Source organism: Colletotrichum tamarilloi (assembly GCF_030869305.1).
Source record: "Colletotrichum tamarilloi strain Tom-12 chromosome Unknown Scaffold_11.1, whole genome shotgun sequence".
In the NCBI taxonomy this organism is placed as follows: Eukaryota; Fungi; Ascomycota; class Sordariomycetes; order Glomerellales; family Glomerellaceae; genus Colletotrichum; species Colletotrichum tamarilloi.
In genome coordinates this window covers 946,017-967,910 of record NW_026849394.1, presented here as the reverse complement: position 1 = coordinate 967,910, position 21,894 = coordinate 946,017, and the positions used below count along the sequence as shown (strand labels likewise).

Here is a 21,894-nt window from a genome sequence, read left to right as displayed (position 1 = left end):
AAATAACGTTGCTTCGCAGTTTCGCAGATGGCAGCTGTTGGTTTCTAAGAACCTTGTGGAACCTTACCTAGGTAGGTACAAGCAGGGATCCTTTTCTTATCGATTGAGCTGCCTTATCGCACGTGATGCATTGCGGAAAGCTTCCCGCAGTCGCGACGTTCGCCCCCGGTCCTTTTTTTCTATGGAACTTCATCAAGCTCCCCTAAGCCAAACGTTAAGTAGCCTCGTAGCATCTCAATCGCGGGATCACGAGGTTTTGCTAGCGAAGATGGGGCAATGCGGCCGCCGCCCATTTCCAGATCACACGGTATTGTCGTGACTAGGGGCCGATGGGTGCTTGGCCGCGACTGGCAAGCTGTGAGTACCTTCTCCATCTATGACAGCTCTCTCGGACTCGTAGTTAACATGGTTCTTCGACCAAGCAGCTATCCCAACGGCACAGCTACCAGCCCAGCCATACTGCCGCCGCAATACAACAAACACCTTCTTGGCAACTGATCAGGCCGTTCAAACGGTCTCCCCAGTCACATGAAGCGCCAAGAGCCCCATCACGGCGCGATTCGATACGGATTGTGCGCCACGAGCGGTCGATATTCTCAGACTTGCTCCTTGCCGATGCTGCCGAACTGTATCGCCTCCCCTCCGAACCACCATCCGAATCCAAGCTATCCAATCTCCGGTTCCTAGCACAGTTGAGGTTCCCTCAGCTCAGCGTCATCACCGCACAGGCAATCCTCCGCCAGGTCCCAGAGCTCAGACCAGACATTGCGCGCCTGCTATGTGACAGTCGGCAATGGCAGGCAACCCTACGACAATTATCCGCAAGAGGTCATACACAGGCGGATGTGTCTAGTTGGGCTTGGATCATTATCCCGCGCGAACCGGACAAGAGGGTCGAAAGATTCCTAAGCAGACCAGGTCATAAGCCACTGTTTGTCTTGTTCTACCTACTCACTAGCAGGCCGTACTTTCAGAGCTCCGAATCCTTGTTGGGGCTACTGAGATACTGTAATGAATGGTATGCGGAACGACAGAAGTCGTACAACGATGCGACACAGGCCTTTGACTTGGACTCGGTAATTACACCGGTTTTGTTTAGCAAATTGCTGGACAAATTGTGTCAACATGCGAGCAGACTGCAGCCCGATGTGTTGCCTGATATCGCGGAGCTCTCAGTATCATACATCAAAATTATCCCGCATGGCCATCGCCAACCAGACAAGGCGTACAAGTTACAATGCCTGGTCCTCAATCGCGCTATACAGGCTGTATCTGTCGTATCGAGAAAGTCCCCGTATCAGTATAGCTCTTACAATTGGACAGCTGTGACGAAGCTTCTGTCACTATCTTCTACCTCGGAGAAGACCCTAATCATTGAGGAAGAGAGCTATCGGGCGATTCGGCAAGTCTTGCTAGCACTACCAAAAACAGCTTCAGAACGAGACACGGCCAGCACACTTGCCAGTCACTGGCCCCCATATCGGATTATGCGCGATGGCATGGAGGAGAAGTCTGGTCCTGAGGCGTACCAAAGCCGAGTTGTTAAGGCCGGTATCATGATGCAAGAGGGTGGATATAGCAAGAAGGATTTCGACTTGATCACGGATATCCTAGGTGGTATGGCTCCTGATGGCTCACCAACGGTCCAGACTAGGGCGAATTACCCGCGCCACCTTCGCTTTGAGCAAGGCGCATGGGCAGCTCAGATCCGTACGACTCGAAATGCACAAGAAGCTTGGGCCCTGTTCAAACATCCCCCAGAACCAGGGATGAAGCCAAAGTTTGAGGTGTACAGAGAACTGATAGCCAAGCTCTCCGCAAAGCCAGCAAAAGCCGGGCATCACAATCTCCCTGGAGATGGGAGAGAGGTTTTCCCCTACAACGACGAGAACCTCAGCGACTTCGAGAGGGCGCGGACCAACCCACCCAGCATTCGCAAGATTGTAGAAGAGATGTACAACGCAGGTATTCCCATCCGTGGACCATTCTTGGCTGGACTTATCAAGCAGTCACCCAGCATTGACGTCGCGTTGCATCACGTCGATTGCAGTAACTTGGAGGAAGGACTCAAAAGCAGTATTAGGCAGAGCCTGAAAGACTACAAAGGTCTCACGGGGAGTGTGTTGACAAACCCGCCTCACGACATACTACACGCATTCATCGACCTGCTTTGTCGCCTTCAACCAAACCGAACATCGAATACACCCTCGCACATCTCCAACAAAAGCATGTATAGCATCCACTATGCATTTCAACTTGCGCAAATGGGCTGGGCTTCAACTGACGTCTCTGGTCGGGCGCCATGGGAGACGATACTGTTCAATTTGGGCAGATCAAACATCATGGTCAGCAACAGCATGCCCTCGGAGAACAATTTAGAAGTGATGCATCTGGCGGTCAAAGCCCTAAAGATGGCTGAGGGACATTCCGGGCTCAGTCTGAATATGATCACTGCATTTGCCAGTGTATTACGGAAAGCGGTCCAGCCCCGACTTGCTGTCTTGCTTATCAAAGATGTGGCCAAAACGCCAGTCCATTCTGAGGAACAGGCAACTGACGAATTGACAACGGGAAGCTCGCGCGGAGAAGATGCGGCCGCTTCACGGATTCTAGACGAAGATGAAGAGTTTCTGTCGCTATATCAAGCGCGGACCAGCAAGATCAAGAACCCCAAGGGCCGCATCTATCGACTTCATGGCCCTTCCAGCAAGTTATCATATCGCAAAATTCTTACCCCTATCTTTCAACGCGAAGAGTTGGGCCACAGCCAGACACCAATCGAGGCAGTACAAAAAGCATCGAGCCAACTCAAGGCCGCGTGGAGAGCACTCGCCACCCTGGGTCCGGCGTCCAAACCCGATGTGAACAAGCTTGTGACAGCAGCGACGATCAACACATACATGCGCACACTCGCGTTCCTCGGCGATCGCGAGGAGATGGTTCTGCTGATGTGGTGGATCATCCGCGAGTGGACTCCAAAGGCCGGCGGGAACCTTTCCTTGGCGCACGCGCGGTACCTTGCGAGGGCATTCCGTGCGTTCCGAGCCTACGCGGAACCTTTGCTCGACCAAGGGACGGTGATGGCTTTACGCGAGGAGGTCACGGCGCTGAGCGATAGCAGGAACGGGGGACCGATGCACTGGCCTTCCGATGAAGAGGTGGAGGAGTACATATACGAGGATGAGTGGGGAAATCATCAGAACCTACATGAAGTCATCAAGCGTGGCCTGGCCATGAGGCAAGAACAGTCTGGGTTGGAGGAAGTCACTCGGGAGAACGAGACACCCGACAAAAAATGTCGGATAGGAGTTGGACGTGTAAGATATGTATAATCATGCCCACCCACTACATGATGGGAATCTACAACAGAAAGGGCCAGCGTGGCAGGCGTCGTGCATCAAAAGGGATAGAATCGGGGAATACGTGGATAGAACCCAATTATTTGTTTTTATATTCTGCCTTTGCTGGCTGCTCGGGCGGTTCTCGAAATATCGCCTGCAGCCAGCAAAGGCAGAATATAAAAACAAATAATTGGGTATCTATCCAAGTATTCCCAGATACCCAATTATACCAACACAAAGTTAACTCACATCAATGATTCCAGCCAGTTTTATCTTGAATGCATGATCTTGAAAAGCAGCATCGTCTATTAGATTGAAAATTGCAACGTCTATGTTCCTCTTCCCTTTAGAGGCTGTATCTTTCCCCATTGATCCAGAGGCCGTAAGCTGCTCCATTTAGCATGTCCATGTCTTCCTCAATCCTGTCCAAGAATAATCCAACGGGCCAGGTGACTACTCCTCGATGCTCTCTCTGGGACGCTTCATCTCAGGCATCTCACCATCGTCGCCCTTTCGCTTCGCGGAAGTCACGCGCACAATTCGCGAAGGTGTGCTCTGCGGTGAGTCTACTCCGAGATCTTCGCCGGGTTCGATCTTGCTCACAAAGCGAGTCAAGCTCTTCTCCCTCTTGATCAAACGCAACTCCTCAGTCGTATGCTCGAGGAGGGCGCAAGCAAGGCGGGGGTGAATGAGCAGGAGATCCTTGACTCTGCTACGTAGGCCAGCGTCCGTCTCATACTGCGGCATGATCATTTGCAGAGCAATCTGCAGTCCCTCCTCATTCTGATAATTGTTGAGTATATAGTTGATGGTGTCGAGAAAGTCAGCATGGTTGGTGTGGTTAGGCGCGATGGCTAGGAGTGCGGTTTTGGCCTGATCTTGTAATTTGGCCATGTTGTACGTCCTTGCGTGAATCAGGACGCAAGCAGTCAGAAAAAGACAGTGCTCACTGTAGTCGAGCTCATCGACTGTGCCTTCCTCGTTTGCCTGAGGTCTCTCTGGTTTGTTTTTGTGGCAGGGAACGTTGAAGGGCGTGTAAACACCTGTGTACAAGTACTTGAGGATCGCCTTGGTAGTGTTTGCTCCGGTGAGGACGAGACGTCCATTCTATAGGCGTTTTGTCAGCGAAGACGCCTTGTTTAATGAGTGCTCTTAAAGCTAGAGCAGTTACAACTTACCACCAGAGGCAACTCCTGCCAGTATCTGCACTGACTGAAGACAACACACCGATGGCAGTGAAAGACCTTCCCCGACGCCTCGATCATCAGGTCGCTCCATTTGCTGGAGTTGAACAGGCTGCCGAGGTCAATACCCACCATATTGAATCTCCTGCGTATGTTGCGTAGAAATTTGGAAGTGTGCTAGGGAGAGAAAGGTTATATACGGTATGATGTTTGAGATAGTAATCAAATTGAAGTGAGGTGAATGGAAAGAAAGCAGCTCTTATAAAGCTATCTCCAAGCTTAGTCTCTCCTCGTTCGGTTTGTTTGGTCAAGTGAGAGATGTAAGTGATGTAAGAGGATGAAAAAGGAATAGAAGAGTTGGAAGGAGAAGGGCTTTTTATTGACGAGAAGCCTCTTCCTGCTCCTCTTGGCCCCACAGAGAGAGGCAGGAGGTTGGTCTTTCTTTCTCTAGTCACTTTGCAAGTCGATTCTCACAGATTCTCAGAAGCAATAGCGTAGTTGAGGAGATTCATTCTTCCACGTTAGTTCCTTTCGCGACATACCTCGCGGATATCATAAAACCATCGAAAGCACAAGTTCCAGTCATCGAGTCCAGCTCTTTCCTCACCAGCGAGTATCCTCACGTTCCTGGCGCTACGTTCTTGTATTAACCCCCCTCCCTTCCTTCTCAGATCCTCATAACGACCTATATCTCCCCTTCTAGCACCGGATATTGTTTAGCGCTATGAGAAGGAGAACGACGTCGTTTCTTGTAGCCTTGAACGAGTTTGAACTCAAAACTTTCGTCGCGAACCGCCTCTGCCTCTCTTCTCTCCCGTTCTCGCTCTCTTTCTCTCTTCCTATCACGTTCTCTATCACGCTCATCCTCGATCCAAAACTCATCAGCTCTGTATCCCTGAGCTCGAAGATCAGAGATCTTCTCTTGTGCCTCGACAAGATCTTTTTGGGTCTCAGACAGGGCGTCCAAGCTTGCTTCCATTACGTCGAGGGCAAGCTGCGGGTATTTGAGCATGGTGGGTTTTAGTCGATCCTGCAGCCGACTGCTGATCAGACAGTTCTCTGCAATGGTTCTTGCAATACTTGCGAGGTGGATGGGGAAATCTGGGTGCTGGCCACACGACTCGTAGAGCTCGTCGACCATGTCAGGGAAGTCGACGTGGTTTGTGAGTTGTTTTGATGCCTTGCACAACGCCCATGCCGATTCCCTATAGAGACCGAAGAGATCTAGTTCATGTGCCAGCTTCATGGCATGGATGGACCAGTACATTGAGTGTGGCCTGTCATTGCCACTAGACTCGCTCGCTCGCCGGATCGCCACCTCGTATTGCGCTTCGTACTTTCCAGAGTACAAATATCGCAACATAGTGCCGAGAGCTTTGCCATCATATTTGAGATGAACGATGTCAACTCCGTTGACTTGGTTCTGTAAGGCAGGCTGTTAGAACAGATCCAACGAGCTCCAGGTAAAATACTTACCAGTGGTCCAATGGAGGCCACCACGTCTCTCAATCTCGGACATTGACTGAAGACAATATTGCGGTGAACGGAGTGCTCGGTCTCAACTCCATCATCATTATTGGTGGTGATGAGTCTTAGGTCGCTGTATTCGCCCGACTCTAGCAGCTGGGAGAGGTCCAGATCGCCCATGGCTGCGAGGATAGGGACGAAAGGTTTGTACAGAGTTGAGATGAGTAGGTAGATGGGCTTTCAAGTCGTCCAGCGACTTCTGTTTTCGTATGATGTCGATGAAGGGGGAATGAATGAAAGAAAAATCTCCGAGATGAAAGGTTGACAGATGATAATGGCTAGGTTGTCGAAGATGTCTTTGAACGTTGACCAGCAACAAAATCAAAAATGTCTGCAAAGAAGCTAAAGATGAACCTAGGGTATGAGAATATAGAGAAGAAAACTCCATTGAGATAAATAGTAGGTACGTGGGCCCGTGGCATTCGGATAAAGGGGCGGCGGGATGAAGATGTTGACGATTGGGTGGAACTTGGGAAGGAAGGAGCAGGCCTATCTTCGGTCCTTCCATTCTTTCTGACCTTCTTAGATTCAAGACAGAACTTGCGTGAATTCGTGGCGTGTATATTCGAGTCAATACCCATGGCTGGCCAGTATTGCTCGCTTAGACATGAAGGCTCTGGCTGCCGCGTCTCGTACCCCCTTATACCTACGCGCGGACAGATCCACTTGAATCCTATCCCTTAAGTCCAGATCGTTGTGTATCCTATATGATTGCAAGTTCAAATAGCATCCCATAATCAGTGAGCCCTCCTAGCTGGTCTACACTGGAGCCAGACAAGTCGGTCGTAAGGGTCAACCGTCGCCCATCGTTATGATAGAGAAAGAGTCTCGAGGTTTTTGAAGAATCATGTAAATTTATCATTCTTCTACTTCCAATAATTAAGATATTAAAGATTCGGGATTTAAAAGAGTGTTTCGAATGTCAAGTGAGGTGTCTTGTCAAAAGCGCGATGAGCACCTTCCTCATCGTGCGGCAGAGTGACGATCCTGGATCTGAGACTACAGCAACGCAACAGCGTGAAATGTAAGACTGATGCCTGCTTGCCGTCCCAATCCTGAGAATTTTAAAAGTCTCGAAGAGGGTGGCCGATGAGCGCACCCAAGCTCCCAATGTCGACCCCAGTGAAACTCTTGAAGACGCCACCAGCGAACGAGCTCAGCGAATTGCCCAACTTGGACTTGACACTCGCAACGAATCGCCACTGTAGATTTGGAGTCAGCCTCTACTCTACACCGCAATATGTGCTGGAACTTATGATTGCGTACCTGGAAGGCGTTCATGCTCTTGTCATGGTAGACAAGCCAGCGTGTAGTCTTCTCGTCATTCTGGCCGTACTGGAAAGAGGTGTCAACGACAACAGTGAACTCCGATTCGCCAGCAACCTGCTTCTTCTTGAAAGCGTCAAGGTAATTGGCTTGAATGAAGAGGACGCTCTCCTGATCCCCTATAGATAGCCGTAGTTAGTTCAAGATCGATCATCCATGTACGGTTTGGTATCAATATACCCTGGCTCTTATTGAAGAAGGGAACAGTGTAATACTCCTGCGAACGTTGCTTGTTGTTCTGCTGCCACTCAACAGTGACCTTGTTCCTGTCGATCTCGCTGGCCGAGACGAAAATCTTGTTGCCTTTCTCAACGACGCCCATTTTGATAGGATGTATGGGGATTGATTGATGAGATGGAGAACTTATTGCAAGAGGTAGACAGGTATTCGATGAAATTGTTTGATGGCTGGTACAGGAAAGAACCCATAGACTGCAGGGTAATCTCTTGCTTTTATAATTTCTATCGTCTCGAGAGCGGTTTGCTGGAGCCAGTGGCTTTCTTCAGACTCCTTCTGTCCAAGGCAACAACCCCACATAAAATTTCAGATACGCAACAATCGGAAAGACCTTGGGTCTCTCTGCCCGTACTTCCATGCGGGCTGTTCGTTGGCTGTTCGTTGGCTGGTCGCCTCTGCTTCGAGCATCGTGATATGTTCATCGTCATAATCGTGCCGACCGCACATCGTCAGGCAGCCTCATTCCATGTACGACTTGAAAAAGCTGTCGGCAGTCGTAGACATCGTATCATTTGCCGCTTCAAGAACTGCCACAAGTCCCCTTCATCCTCGCGAGCTATGCTCTTCGCATCTAGCCATATTGCAGGTCTCATAGCTCGCAGGACTCAGCTCTCCACCAAGAGCTGATCGTTTTCAAGCGGCCAACTTCCCATGACATATAGCCCGGTCTCGAATACTGCCCACGACACTCCCAGGCATGTTGAGCTAGACATGGCTTGTCGTGAGCCCCATGGGGCCAAAATATGCGGGTTGAGAACGGCATATCATTCTCTATTCCGGTCATTTATCATATTAATAGTCTCAATGAGCTCCTCAGCCTTCGGTAGACTGTCTCGCCCATTACGATCTCGGTTCAAAGGGGTCTGCGAGATGCCCGGGTGGCATAGGCACAACATGCAGATCGGCAGTTTGTGATAGTGGAAAGATGGAAACCCTCAGCTTGCCACAATCACAGACCCATACAGTGATTGGAAATGAATTGGCTACAAACGATTCATCGCAAGTGGTTGTATTGCGTACCTAGAGTGGCTTGCAGTAGGACTCTGCTTACATTTACCTGCCCTGTCTGCATTGCTCACCTGTACTCAGTACGATTTCTCCTCGGTCTTCGGTCATGGCTTATACCCAATTGAGTAAAATTTATCCTGAAACGCCATATCGTCATCTCTCGCCTGTCGTTACTGAGTTTGTTTTTGCGCCCTTCCTCAGAGCGTAAACCAAACGGAGGATGGGAGAGAGTGTCAATAACGATTGCCGACAACTTTACACCCCATGCAATCCTGCGATTGATTTCACCATCGTATTTATCATGGATATTTACCTGACATTCGTAGTATAGAGTCATTTTCGGGATTGCGGAGTTCAGATTTTCAGTGTGGTGACGTTGCTTCCTTCACATGTGGCTGGCTGAGGCAAACCCCGCAAGTTCACACAACTATCTAGGGCTACTTTGGTCGTCCACACGTCTCAGTCTAGGTAGCCATGTTGTTAGGGCTGGCTACTTTAGTCGTCCGCACGTCTCACCTTAGGTAGCCATGTTGTCTACACCAAGCGGTGTCTGCTGGTTCTACTTACCATGGGTTAAGAGCATAGCAAAGTGGAGTTGTTCACTTTCGTTGTTGAGTACCTAGTCTCTCAAAGACTTGAGCCTTTACAGAACTGGTAACTGCCTCACTTTGGGTACGACATCTCCCAAGGCGCTGCAATGACCTGCTTGTGGCAGTCATCACACTAGGACCGGAAAGCATTCGAGATTTCGTGCGCAGCACTGAGGTGTGGAATCCGCTATGACAGGTCTTTCCCTGTTTTAGGGAGGTCATAAAGTAGAAGGTAATTAGTAGCCACGCACCAATATGAAAGTGCAGGCAAGTTAGCCGTGTTTTCGGAATTAAGAGGCCTTACATGGAGTGGAGCTGAGTGACGATACTTTAGTTCTGATTGTAGCAAGGCTGTAACTGTTCGGCGTTTGGAAGGGACATACGTGTTCCCTGATTTCTCCAACACCAAACATTGATCACACTAAATGGGATAGTGAAGTGAACCAAGTTGATTTGATAATAGAACATTTATATAAAGCTTGTCCAAGTTATAAGCTTGATTGAGGCCTAAACTTTGCTATGAGGAACTTAGTCCCGCGATTAACCCATCTTAGGCCCAACCCCTCGCTGTTGTTGCCGGCCGGTCGGAAAGTAGTTCAGACGGATTCAGAGCCATATTGAGTTTCCAGCAGCACACTCAATCTTTCGAATGAGACAGCTTTCTCTGTCACACACATACACAAAGAAAGACACACAACTTTGACGCAAATGCCACTAGTTTTTGATTAGGATACAAAGTGTCGGCTACTCGAATCACTCTATACACATGGAGCCAACCCCCCTTATCCCCTTTCCACCGTTCCGCGAGCCAAGGTGATACTATGATTCCGATTCCCCTTCCCCACGTTGTGCGTTTGATTTCATGGAAAACAGAAGAAAAGAAGAAGCAAAAACCTTCCTTCCTGTTGTGCCAATGTGGCACAAACCACTTCCATGTCGACACGCCCTCCGTAAAACTGAGAAAAAGAACAGTCGCCCTTCCTGGCGATCATCTACCGAGTTTTGTCAACTCTCCTCCGAAAACTTTCTAATAACACAAGGGCCAGAACGCCAAGAGTCACAGGGTTGTTGGTCGAATCGAGAGGTTTCTCTCATGCAACTGCTTCCTCATGTACCCATCCATCCATCATCAATCAGACCACCACTTTTGCGTCGCTCAGTACAGCGAAACCCGCTGTCCCGAGTCGCAGGCGAGATTTGTAGAAAAAAAAAAAGGTCCCTGTCTCCCACACCAACTCCGAAAGGACATCGCTTCCCTGGCTATTCAGACACCGTAGAGTAAATGGAAATCGGCATTTTGTTGACGCAATGTACACCACGGCCGACTGAGCCGCAGATCGTAGGCATCATTTTTTTGCCGAGCCGGGCCGCGGTGAAAGTTGCACAGGTTGAGGCGGAGGCTTGGCAGATTGCGTCGTCTTCTGACCACCGTTCCGTGCTGCGACCTCTGCCAAAAGTCCGCTGGACACTGGAATAGGCCTCCGCGGATACAATTCCTGTGGCGGTAGGTAAGGATTGTCATATGGCTAGTTTGGCTTCCTGTACGGCTGCTGTTGAGGTATGACCGGAATGGGCACCGGTGTCACTTTGTGCGGGATTGGTGGAGTTCCATTCGGCTTTCCTACACTACCGACAGGGCTCTGCGGCTTCGGGGTACCACCTGCGGCCATGCGCGCTCGCATGTTGGCATTGTAGGGAGATCCTTGACCGTTCTGGTCGTCGGCGGGTACTGGAGTCATGTTGTTTCCTTCATGTGTTCCCTGTATCTTGGTCCCGAAAGCTGCGCTCGTTTGCTGTGCAGCGGCTCTATATCTCGCTTGCTCGGCGTGGAGGCGCTGCTGGTCTGTCCTTGCAACGGCTGTATTGTATCCAGTTAGAGAATTCATAGGTTGTTGAGGGAGGTGGCTACCATTCGGATAATGCTGACGGTTGATCGGAGGGGTGCCAGGCACGTTCTGGTGGGGAGTCGATCCGTAGTACCGTTGCTGCTGTTGGTGTGGAGTTGGCGAATTGTATTGACCAGCCTGTACTTGGGGCGACATGTTCCGCGATTGCATGTTGTTAGCACCATTGGCGTAGTAGCCTGCGTAGCCCTGAGAAGGCGTGCTTGGCTGTTGCGGGAAAGATTGTTGGTAGGGCTGCTGGAAGCGAGCATTGGGCGTGCCGTGTGAAGGCGTGCCTGCGTAACCAGAGTATTGTGGAGGTCGTTGTTGAGATCCATACTGAACACCCTGGTGACCATACGGTGTTTGTGCCTTTCCGACGTGCTGCGCATAGTTGGTGTATCCATTGGTGTTCCGGTAATTGCCCGGCTGACCGGGACGGGGCTGCTGCGCATGAGGCATCTGGTGGGGGGCACCGCCCGGACGAGGAACGGAGCCTTGCTGCGGGGGCATGGCAGGCTGCTGTCCCGACCGGTAATAGCTGGAGGGCGCGATTGAGGGTGTTCGGGTGGGGGTTCCGTATTGCGCCGCCGCGTACTGGTTGCTGTAGGGGGTGGATGCACTAGGGGTTCGGTGAGGGGCAGGCCGGTTCGACGGAGCAGACGCGGCGGCGCTTTGCTGTTGACGCATCCGGGCTTGCGTTGCAGCATCGTCCTCCATCACGCCCTTGTACTGATCTGTGCGGACCTCGAGCTTGGTGCTGATGAGAAGCTCCTCAAGTTGGTCACCATTGAGTTTAGCCACCGCGTAGGGAGGGAGAGTGCCGACAATCAGACTCAGTTGAGCCCTCAGTGCTTCGTACGTCATCGTCTCCTCTTCCGTTGGTGCCGAGACAGCACCGTGAGAAAGCAAGTCGCCATTGACGGGATCGCCTGCGTAACGATTCTGTGATGATGGCAATGTGAGGTTGCGGATGCGCTGATACGACAGCAAGGTCTCAATCATGTCGGTGACTTCATCGAGGAATTCGTCAACCTCCTTGTCGGCGGGGTCCTTATCCTTGGGTTTCGACAGGACCTCGTTCATGTCTTCCAGCGCCGGATCCACCAGCCATTCATCCCACTTCTCAATCGCCTCAGTGACGAACTCCTCGTCCACGTTCTCAGTCTCGGCCTTCTCACCAACGTGGTTCTCAAGCGTGTCATCATCATCGACTTCCTGCAACTCGGATTCGATGAGGCGATTGAAGTTGCGCTGTCCAGTAAGCTGCCAGTACATGCGACCAGCATGGCTGGACGGAATGACGGAGCCGGAATCGTCTCTGACGGGCGCAAAGCTGGAGAATGCGCTGCGAAACAAGGACTCCATTTCGTTAACCTCAATTTCGGTAGATGAGGGTCGGTGACCTGCAAGACTTTGAGCGCGTTCGCGCTGTCTGGTCTTGCTCTTAGACGAAGGTGCCGCGTTGGTGTAGTCCAAGTAGCAACCGACTGCGACCTTTTTGCTAGAGTAAGATTCGTTGTAATACTTGGACTTTTGCGCCGGCTCTGGATGGTAGAAACCAAGGACGTTTCCCTTGACCAGCTGCTTGGGTTGCTTAGGCGGCTGCAGTGGAGGGAGAGGTCTGCTCGAGGAGAAGAGCTCTCCGAGAGTAGCTGATCTTTCGCTCTGGCGAGAAGGAACAATGTAGGTTTTCGATATGCCTAAGGGAAGTTCCATAGACGATGCCTTTGCAGCCAAGCTCTCCTGTCCCGGGGCCTTCTTGGGCAGACTTGAGAACAGTTGCTTGCCATGAGGGCCAGGGCCAACGACCGTTAAGACAGCGTTGCCTGGAGTGAGTTCCGGGGCCGGTTTGATGTTGCTGACGTTCACAGCGGTGCGTGGGTACGATATCTCCCTTCGAAGGAGGTCCATGGCCTTTTGCTGAAACTCCTTGGTCTGCACCACAGCGCCGCCATCAATGACGTCCTTGTCCTTCTCAACCTTGTCCGATTGAAGTTCCTGAAGTTGATCTTTGACGGCTTCGACGACATCGGCCGCGAGTTCGTCGACATGCGAGTACGAGTCGTGGTTGACCTTGTCGGCGATGGTGGCTGGGCTATCGGCGGACTTTTGGCGTTTCGCGTCGGGCTGCTCTGCATCGGTTTCGGGAAGGCGACGCTTCAGAATTGACGGGTTTGCATCGAAGCTTTGGACTGCGTGTCAGTACAATGCGGCCTCGGGGTGACGAAGGGGGAATGGGCGCGCAGCCAAGGGCGCAAAGGGGGGCGCGGCAGTCGTACCTGCTAAGAACAGCGAAATAGTTCTTGATGAGGGGTTTATGATCCTCCTTTGGGGCTTCAGCATCGACTTCCATCTTCTCCGGTCCATCGCCGTTGACCTCGTCGCCCTCATCCTCGGTGTCGCGCTTCCTCTTCACAGGGACGACGGGCTGGGGGGACTCAGCATGGTCCGGTCCAGGGATGCCGTTTGCCTGGACCGAATCCGGCTGCGCCATTGTGAAAATCGTCGTCGTGAATTGTGGTTGTGGCTATCGATGGAAATTATCGCGATGCCAGGGCGTTTCGGGCGGTTCGTTCTGTCGATGTCGCGCGGGACGACGGGGGTGGTAGGTAGCCTAGTGGAGGGCGGGATTGTCGCGACGCGCGAGGTTCGTCGGTCGCTCGTCTTGGTGGAACTCCAAAACCTTTTTTCGTCAAGCGTCGCGAGGCCAGGCGTGTTGGGGAACCTTTTCATCCAAGAACACACTCAAAGACAAGCAACGGTACTCGGAAACTGAATGGGGTCCATCAAAGTCGCCGTTTTTGGATTTTTCTCGCCTTGCAAATGCTCCTGGAGCAATTCCCCTGCGTGACTGTCGGGAGGCTATACTGGAAAATTGGACAGAACCACGGGTCCTTGTTGGTTGCTGGCGAAAAGGCACTGAGCTGAGGTCAGCAGCGATTGGCCTGCCGATCCGAATAAGCGGACCTATTACCCACGTGATGATCTGGCCCGTGCAGAGAGAAGAGTGGACTCCACGTTACGCTCACGCCTTGGTGACTTGATGTTCAGTCGAAGTGCCTTTACGGTTGGTAGGAACGCTCTCATTTCAGAGTTGATGCACAGAGGGTAGCTTGTTGAAGCTTCTTTCTCATATTGCAAACAGTATTATTGATTTTGTTAAACACATGGCCTATGAGATGTCCGCAACATCTTTGCAATGCGGGAATTGTGATTCTATGAACCTCTGCAGCACAGTTCGAGCTCCTCAAAGGTGGGCCTAATTTCACGTAGATAATGCACAATGACACAGATGCTGAAAGACAAATGCTACTATTGGTATTCTCACAATGGTGTCCAGACTAGCTACCTATCGTAGTTACATTACAGCCGCACCCTGGATCTGATTGACCGAGTAATCGACGTATTCTCAAGGAAATGGGGTTATGAGTAGGCGTTTATTTCTTAGCCTTGGCCAGACCAACGGCGTTCTTGCCGAGGTCGTAAACAGAGTACCACCGGCGCAGGAAGGCATCTCCCAAGATGACAAGGGGGCCGACCGGCTCGGGGAAGTCCATGCCCTGGAAGGTGGAGATGCAGCTGCCAGAGACCTCCAGGACATAGTCGTAGGCGGAAATGCTGAAGTTGTAGCCAGAGAGAGTGAAGGTGATGTCGGGAAGCTCGTCACGCTTGGAGCACTCAACAGAGTACTGGCCGTTGTAGCCCTTCTTGGCACCGATCTCCTTGTTGAGCAGCTCAGCAAGAGCAGAGGGAAGGACGTTCAGAGAAGTACCGGTGTCAAGGATGGCACCGTGTCCCTCAAGGTCAGCGGTCTCATCGCCAAGGGTAATGGCATCGAGGTCAACCTCCCAGTAAGCCTTGCGGCGGAGGGGGATGTAAGTGATCTTGCCCTCGTAGTGAGAGTCATCAAGGCCACCAAAGGTAGCCTCGCTCTCATCGCCCTCCTCGTTGGTGTCGCCGAGGTAGAAGGCAAAGACAGGCTCGTCAATAGCCTTCTGGTTAACAAGGTTGTAGAAGGGGGGGACAATCTTGTTGACGGAAATGGTGTCGTAACCAAGACCGAGAATGCCGTCGAAGCGGCCGAAGGCAAAGGCAAGGCCAGGCTCGCTGGTGGCCTCGGCAAAATCCTGCTTCTTGATCTTGAGATCGCCAATGGAGACGTCATCCTGGGAGACGAAACCAGTCAAGCTGCCAGAGCCGTAGTGGATCTCGAACTCGGAGCCGTTGGACTTGTAGGTGGACGACGACGAAGAGTCATACTTGGAGTGCAGGTAGCATGCAATGCTGCCGCACTGCTGGGAAGGAACCCACAGGTTGGAGCTACCAGTGTCCAGAACAACCTTGAAGGTCTGGGGAGGAGTACCGATCTCGATCTCGGAGAAGTCTGAAGTGCGAACGTTAGTTGACTGATGGTAACTAACAACGAGGTGAATGAGACATACACTGAGCGTTCATGAAGTTGCTCACAGGCACGGGGTGCTCGCCAGTGCTTGTGAAGGGCTTCTGGTTGAACATGGCATCGGCATGGCTGTCAGGGCGGGCGCCCATGTACTTCTGGCCGAGCTGTCTGACTTGGTGCTCGATAGGAACAGAGTTCTGAGGATGGCAGCAGTCAGTAAACATTGTTGCGGATATACAGGATGATGGGCCGAACATACAAGCTGCTCCTCGATGGGGACCTTCTTCAGCTTCAGCTTGTGGACTTCGGCCTGGGCCGCGCCCAACAGCACGGCCGCGGTGAGGAGAGTGCTCTTCATCGTGGCTGTCAACCTCGATTACCCAGATTACGATGGTGTTTGGCGCCCTGCGTCTTCGTGCTGGTGATACTGAGGAGATGGCGGTTGAAACGGATGGGGGGGATGATGATGTGTTGACGGGGGGAAGATGCGGAAGCTGGGGCGGCGCCTGTACCTATTAAGTAGGTAAGTACCTTTGCTGTGGCAGGCAGGTGTGGCAGGCTACCCAGACCAGACTTACCTTAGCAACTGCGCCCCCGTGACAACCTGCCCACTCGCCTCCGCAAGGCACGAAGGACCATGACGCAGCACCCGATAGGTGCAGGTATCTTATCTGCCTATCAAAAGCTGGGGTTGGCTGTATTGACCCACATTAGCTGGCTGGGGGAGCAACCATGGAACCTAAGACGGCGCGGAGCTGCCCCAACTCGCCCAAGGCACGCAGCGAGTTAGAAGCCCGAGACAGAGCTCCTGGCAGCTCTCACACACTCGGTGACACTGACACTCACACTGCTCCCGTCTCCGTCTCTCACACTCGCAGGGTGATGCGGCTGCCACTACGGGGCTTGCGTGTCCGATCGCGTGTCCCTGCAGCCTTCTACACTTCGATGCCGCTCAGTTGATCCTGCGCTGGAGAGAGATGCGCTGCAGCATTGCTGAACGCGCCGGAGTGCAAGGTAAGCAACGGGCTAACATTGCGACGGGGACCTTGACATCACGCAACGAGGTGGATTGATGAGATAAGGAAGATAGCTCAGCTCGCCTTCGGTAACCGATTCCCTGACTCTCTCTTACTCGGGTATCCGTGGGCCAAGCTTGGCTTGCTTACCTTATTGCTCCAACATCCGAAGCGTGCCGCGTGCCTGAAAGCCCAGCTGCCTGCATCTGGACGGACGCCTTGGTACCTGAGGCCATTGCATAGATCCTCCGCTAGGCTGTCTCGGAGCTCGGGGCCAATGCTGTCCAGATGAGTCAGCAGTTCCTGGAGGAGAGCGTGACCCATGTTGTTGAGCTAAGGTATCGAGGCCTTCCAGGTTCTCTCGCGCCAAATGCGCTTTGGAGGTGGACTAAACTGCACACAGGTAGTCGCAATTGCCTCAGTGTTGGCCCAGCTCACACTTCGTAACTGCCTCAACTTTAAGCTGGAATATCTTGGTTCACGTCAAAGCCGCATAGAGTTTGATGTGAAAAGTCTTGAATTATCTAGAGTTGCCTTTCAGACACTGGCCAATCACAGGTGCGCTTGAAATGAGCTAGGAGAAATGCAACTGTCTTGACTCTCGCCTTTCGCCGACATCGCAACTGTTCCATCTTGGGGTCTTTGGTCGTTCTCATGTAGTCCAAGTGCATCAAAGTTGCGATGAATGGTTCTCTTTTTGAATGCAGACTTGCCTCGCCCACTACATTGTCCCTAGCACAGGTTTTCTATGATCGAAGCTATAGCTGAGTGCTGAGACGGAATATCGCTGTCTGTTTCAAAAATGACTCTTCCTTCTCGGGTGGTTTTCTCGACGCGATGCCCCCAGCTTCCCCCAATTTGTCGAGAACGAGGTGGCTGGAAACTCACTCACGAAGCACATCACTCAGGAGAAATCGTGCGAATTGCCACTCTTTTCGGAGAAGAGCTATCGGCATGCTGTTGAGTCACAGTTCAATTGCCACAAATGGTCCGCTCGCAATATTGTCCCGGCTCACCCGAAGCCTTCCTGACTGAAGCTCTAGAGTCGGAAGTCGTGAGACGGTTGAGGCGGGCGAGGTACGAACAGCTACACTAAACGGTCCAACCACATCCCCGTCGTCGTGAAATGGGGTCCGTTTCCTCGATGACTCGTGGAACCGTTCCAGAATCGGAGTCGACAAAACCCGCCACAGGCTGTGAGTTCAGGGAAACGTCAGGGAAGCGCCGTTTTAGCGTTCCAACCGGGAACCACTTACAAAGTGGTGAGCCACACCGGGAACCACAGGGAGCCCACCAAAGGCCCAAAATGCTCCAAGCTTGCGGTCGCAAACTGTCGAGCGATCCCAATCTAGCGAACCAAATGCCTCTGAATTGTCCCTGCCATACCTTAGGTACCTTGAGGAAAGGTAAGTATACTAGTACTTCGTACCTACGTAGTATGCCTGTCCATTGTCAAGCCATCAGTCGACTATCGAGGGGCCGCCACAGTTTTTTTTTTCTCCAATTCCACCGCGTACTGCGTACGACTACGAAGTAAGGTACTTACAGCTCGACCCCGCCAATCACACCCCGCCAACCCCCACCGCTTCAGCATTCGATTCACATTTTGCTCCCTCCGATGTTCTGCCAAATTTTCTCAAGCTTTTTTCCCATCCCTTCATAACCTTGCTGGCCTCCCTCTCTTCCTCTTCTTTTCCTACATCTACTTCTCTTCTTGCCATTGCTTGCGAGAATTTCTCTCTTCTCTTCTTCAACTTCACAATTACGATCCTTCGTAACACCACACATCACAATGGCTGCTACTGGTTCCTACTCCCTCCCCGTCTCCCACAAGGAGGTACGTCTACTCTTTATTTGCCCCGCCATGCTTTACAGAGCTGTATACTGACTCATTGATAGATGTTGGAGAAGTCTCTTATTGACTCCGACCCTGAGGTTGCCGAGATCATGAAGGACGAGATCAAGCGCCAGCGCGAGTCCATCATTCTCATTGCCTCCGAGAACGTCACCTCCCGTGCCGTCTTCGATGCTCTTGGATCGCCCATGTCCAACAAGTACTCCGAGGGCCAGCCCGGTGCCAGATACTACGGTGGCAACGAGCACATCGACCAGATCGAGATCCTCTGCCAGAACCGTGCCCTCAAGGCCTTCAACCTCGACTCCTCCAAGTGGGGTGTCAACGTCCAGTGCTTGTCTGGCTCTCCCGCCAACCTCCAGGTCTACCAGGCCATCATGCCCGTCCACGGCCGCCTCATGGGTCTTGACCTCCCCCACGGTGGTCACTTGTCCCACGGCTACCAGACTCCTGCCAAGAAGTACGTTACCTTACCCTTGCCACACTTGAAGAATCATGACTGACTCTCGTTCCCAACAGGATCTCTGCTGTCTCTACCTACTTTGAGACCATGCCCTACCGCGTGAACCTCGACACCGGCATCATTGACTACGACCAGCTCGAGAAGAACGCCCAGCTCTTCCGTCCCAAGGTCCTCGTCGCCGGTACCTCTGCCTACTGCCGTCTGATCGACTACGGACGCATGCGTAAGATCGCCGACTCCGTCGGTGCCTACCTCGTTGTCGACATGGCCCACATCTCCGGTCTCATTGCCGCCGGCGTCATCCCCTCCCCCTTCGAGTACGCCGACATCGTCACCACCACCACCCACAAGTCCCTCCGTGGCCCCCGCGGTGCCATGATCTTCTTCCGCAAGGGCGTCCGCTCCGTCAACGCTAAGGGCCAGGAGACCCTCTACGACCTCGAGAACCCCATCAACTTCTCCGTTTTCCCCGGTCACCAGGGTGGCCCCCACAACCACACCATCACTGCCCTCGCCGTTGCCCTGAAGCAGGCTGCCAGCCCCGACTTCAAGGCCTACCAGCAGAAGGTCATTGACAACGCCAAGGCCCTTGAGAACAAGTTCAAGACCCTCGGTCACAAGCTCGTCGCTGACGGCACCGACTCCCACATGGTCCTCCTCGACCTCCGCCAGTTCAGCTTGGACGGTGCCCGTGTCGAGGCCGTTCTCGAGCAGATCAACATCACCTGCAACAAGAACTCCATTCCCGGCGACAAGAGCGCTCTTACCCCCTGCGGTCTCCGCATCGGCACCCCCGCCATGACCTCCCGTGGATTCGGAGAGGCCGACTTTGAGCGCGTCGCCAACTACATTGATGAGTCCATCAAGATCTGCAAGGAGGTCCAGGCTTCCCTGCCCAAGGAGGCCAACAAGCTCAAGGACTTCAAGGCCACCGTTGCTGGCGGCCAGGTTGCCAAGATCAACGACCTCCGCAAGGAGGTTGCCGAGTGGAGCGGCAGCTTCCCCCTCCCTGTTGAGGGCTGGCGCGTTGACGCTGGCATCTAAATCATGCCAGCGGCTTGTGTGGCGAGAATTGGCCCACGTATGCCAGGGAGCATGACGTGGGAAAAGGAGTGGATCAAGGGAGGAATCGATATATACCACTCTGGGCTTTAATTATGCCCAGTTCAACAAAAATGGTTCAGAAGGGAATAAGCGTGGGGTGACCCCAATCGTCAAAGGGGTCCGGGTTCCGCGCATGACATTTAACATGGCTCATGAACAAAGGGAAAATGTGCTTCACAGACTACTGCTGCATTTTACATAGGCGTTGCAAATATTTCGAGCGGAAAAACAAATACCGGGAAGGGTAGAACAAAAATTCTGGGGGCGGGAGTTGGGGGTGGCGTTCTCAACTGCGGCCATATTTTAGGTAGCTGACTGCTTCAACGCGGTCAATCGCTCAATGCAATCAACACGTTGACAAGCAAGCATATGTGTCTTTTACTTGTGATCTATTGATATTTGAAACGTCGCCGTTGCGCCCTATTTGTGGCGTTGAGACATTCGAAAGTTAGCCTCGAAGCCATCTGTGGCAATATTCCATGTCCAACGTTGGATAACGACGAGGAAGAGTTAATTCGACATTGGCGTTCTTTGATGAAGAAGCCCCGTTGCAAAGCATTGTTCTCGGCTTGGAAGCTATTCCGTTTGTACCTACTTGACAATGGACTTGTCTTTCTTTATACACGACAGCTGCCCATTCAAATTGTCTGAACTTACACAACGAACCTTTCTTCTTGGCACTTGTCCATTCACAACGAGCCTAAGGCCGTCCCACGCAACTGTCTCGAAGACTGGTATACATAACCAACAGTCCTGTCCGAGGTTTCCATCTCATTCTCCTCTCGACAGATCAGACAGCAAACACAAACACCTTACAATAATACACCATCTGCTCGAACACACTTAGACATCAACACATCCATCGTCAAATTTGTAAGTCACCAACCCCGAACTAACGAGTACAGCCCATCATCTCCCGCTCTCATCCACCTAAGCAGAACATCAAATCTTGGTCCCGAAGTCCAGGTAAGCTTCCACCACAAAAATGACTAGACTAACATCCCTCCCCGTCATCCTCCTCGCCCTCGCCAACATCACACCAGGCTTGACATTCTACATCCCTCCTTTCCTAAAGCACCAAAACAGCACAAACGTAACCTACCACATCCCACCTCCCCCTCCATCATCCTCATCTCCATCCTCCCCCTCGGACAGCATCAGCAACATCTCCAACCTCCAAACAACAGATCCCTCCACGCCACCAACAGGCCCCTTCTACTTCCGCGGCAACCGCCGCTACGAGGACGAAATCTGCGGCGCCTCCTCCTTCGTAGGCATAACTCGCGCAACCTCTCCCCTCACAACAGACTGCCTCCTCCTCGCCGACGAGGCAGCAAAAGAGCGCTACGTCTGGTACGTCCGCGGCTTCACCGACAACACCACCATCCTCGGCATCCGCACCCACGGCACCTGCAACTTTGGCATCCGCCCGCCCTACGCGGATGCCCTCCCGAGCATCAAGACGGGGTGGTACGTCGGCGGCGTGGACGTCGCGGAGGTGGTCCGCACCGCTGTGCGAGACTATAATGTGAGTGGACAGACGGGCGCGAGCGGGATGATGCATTGCTGGGCGAATAGGGAGAACCATGTTGATGTTCAGTGGGCTATTTACGGTTCTGGGGAGCAGGGTGAGGCGGGTTACTTTTGGGCGCCGCCTGTGCCGGTGAAGTCGGGTGCTGCTGGGAGGGGAGGGTTCGTGAGCATGGGTGTGATTACAGGTGTGTTGATTTTCTGGTTGTTGTTGTTTTGGTACATTGTGAACTGAGTATGGTAGAAGTATGGTCGTAGGCACTTTGTTTGGTAAGTCGCAAGAGAAATGACCCAAGTTTTCGGTATTATATGGACTTCGTTCAAGGCGTCGTATAATTGGAAGTTCAGCGAGTGTGTCACCAGTAGTGGAAGTTAAGCTTCACTTGAAGTTCGGCTTCCTGCAAGTTCCAGGCAACATCATGATTTCA

The 21,894-nt window shown here is 52.4% G+C and overlaps 9 protein-coding genes across 9 annotated transcripts; 4 read left to right on the top strand and 5 right to left on the bottom strand.

Moving 5' to 3' along the window:
* Positions 1-276: 276 nt before the first annotated feature.
* Positions 277-3,332, top strand: CTAM01_04783 (uncharacterized protein; the record flags this gene model as incomplete). Its single annotated transcript, XM_060520813.1, has 2 exons — positions 277-357; positions 423-3,332. 2 exons carry the CDS (start codon positions 277-279, stop codon positions 3,330-3,332), a joined length of 2,991 nt encoding a protein of 996 aa, XP_060384767.1.
* A 462-nt stretch (positions 3,333-3,794) lies between these two features.
* Positions 3,795-4,660, bottom strand: CTAM01_04782 (uncharacterized protein; the record flags this gene model as incomplete). The annotated part of the gene is made up of 2 exons (XM_060520812.1): positions 3,795-4,448; positions 4,520-4,660. The coding sequence occupies 2 exons, from the start codon at positions 4,658-4,660 to the stop codon at positions 3,795-3,797; spliced, it is 795 nt and encodes a 264-aa protein (XP_060384766.1).
* A 550-nt stretch (positions 4,661-5,210) lies between these two features.
* On the bottom strand, positions 5,211-6,172 carry CTAM01_04781 (uncharacterized protein; the record flags this gene model as incomplete). The annotated part of the gene is made up of 2 exons (XM_060520811.1): positions 5,211-5,948; positions 6,002-6,172. The coding sequence occupies 2 exons, from the start codon at positions 6,170-6,172 to the stop codon at positions 5,211-5,213; spliced, it is 909 nt and encodes a 302-aa protein (XP_060384765.1).
* Positions 6,173-7,116: 944 nt separating this feature from the next.
* CTAM01_04780 (uncharacterized protein) lies at positions 7,117-7,700 on the bottom strand (the record flags this gene model as incomplete). The annotated part of the gene is made up of 3 exons (XM_060520810.1): positions 7,117-7,254; positions 7,319-7,497; positions 7,559-7,700. The coding sequence occupies 3 exons, from the start codon at positions 7,698-7,700 to the stop codon at positions 7,117-7,119; spliced, it is 459 nt and encodes a 152-aa protein (XP_060384764.1).
* A 3,039-nt stretch (positions 7,701-10,739) lies between these two features.
* Positions 10,740-13,593, bottom strand: CTAM01_04779 (uncharacterized protein; the record flags this gene model as incomplete). The annotated part of the gene is made up of 2 exons (XM_060520809.1): positions 10,740-13,284; positions 13,379-13,593. The coding sequence occupies 2 exons, from the start codon at positions 13,591-13,593 to the stop codon at positions 10,740-10,742; spliced, it is 2,760 nt and encodes a 919-aa protein (XP_060384763.1).
* Positions 13,594-14,536: 943 nt separating this feature from the next.
* CTAM01_04778 (eukaryotic aspartyl protease) lies at positions 14,537-15,856 on the bottom strand (the record flags this gene model as incomplete). The annotated part of the gene is made up of 3 exons (XM_060520808.1): positions 14,537-15,483; positions 15,542-15,695; positions 15,758-15,856. The coding sequence occupies 3 exons, from the start codon at positions 15,854-15,856 to the stop codon at positions 14,537-14,539; spliced, it is 1,200 nt and encodes a 399-aa protein (XP_060384762.1).
* A 374-nt stretch (positions 15,857-16,230) lies between these two features.
* On the top strand, positions 16,231-16,458 carry CTAM01_04777 (uncharacterized protein; the record flags this gene model as incomplete). Its single annotated transcript, XM_060520807.1, has 1 exon — positions 16,231-16,458. The coding sequence occupies one exon, from the start codon at positions 16,231-16,233 to the stop codon at positions 16,456-16,458; it is 228 nt and encodes a 75-aa protein (XP_060384761.1).
* A 1,848-nt stretch (positions 16,459-18,306) lies between these two features.
* On the top strand, positions 18,307-19,876 carry CTAM01_04776 (serine hydroxymethyltransferase; the record flags this gene model as incomplete). The annotated part of the gene is made up of 3 exons (XM_060520806.1): positions 18,307-18,351; positions 18,414-18,829; positions 18,889-19,876. 3 exons carry the CDS (start codon positions 18,307-18,309, stop codon positions 19,874-19,876), a joined length of 1,449 nt encoding a protein of 482 aa, XP_060384760.1.
* A 1,045-nt stretch (positions 19,877-20,921) lies between these two features.
* CTAM01_04775 (uncharacterized protein) lies at positions 20,922-21,701 on the top strand (the record flags this gene model as incomplete). The annotated part of the gene is made up of 1 exon (XM_060520805.1): positions 20,922-21,701. The coding sequence occupies one exon, from the start codon at positions 20,922-20,924 to the stop codon at positions 21,699-21,701; it is 780 nt and encodes a 259-aa protein (XP_060384759.1).
* Positions 21,702-21,894: the final 193 nt, after the last annotated feature.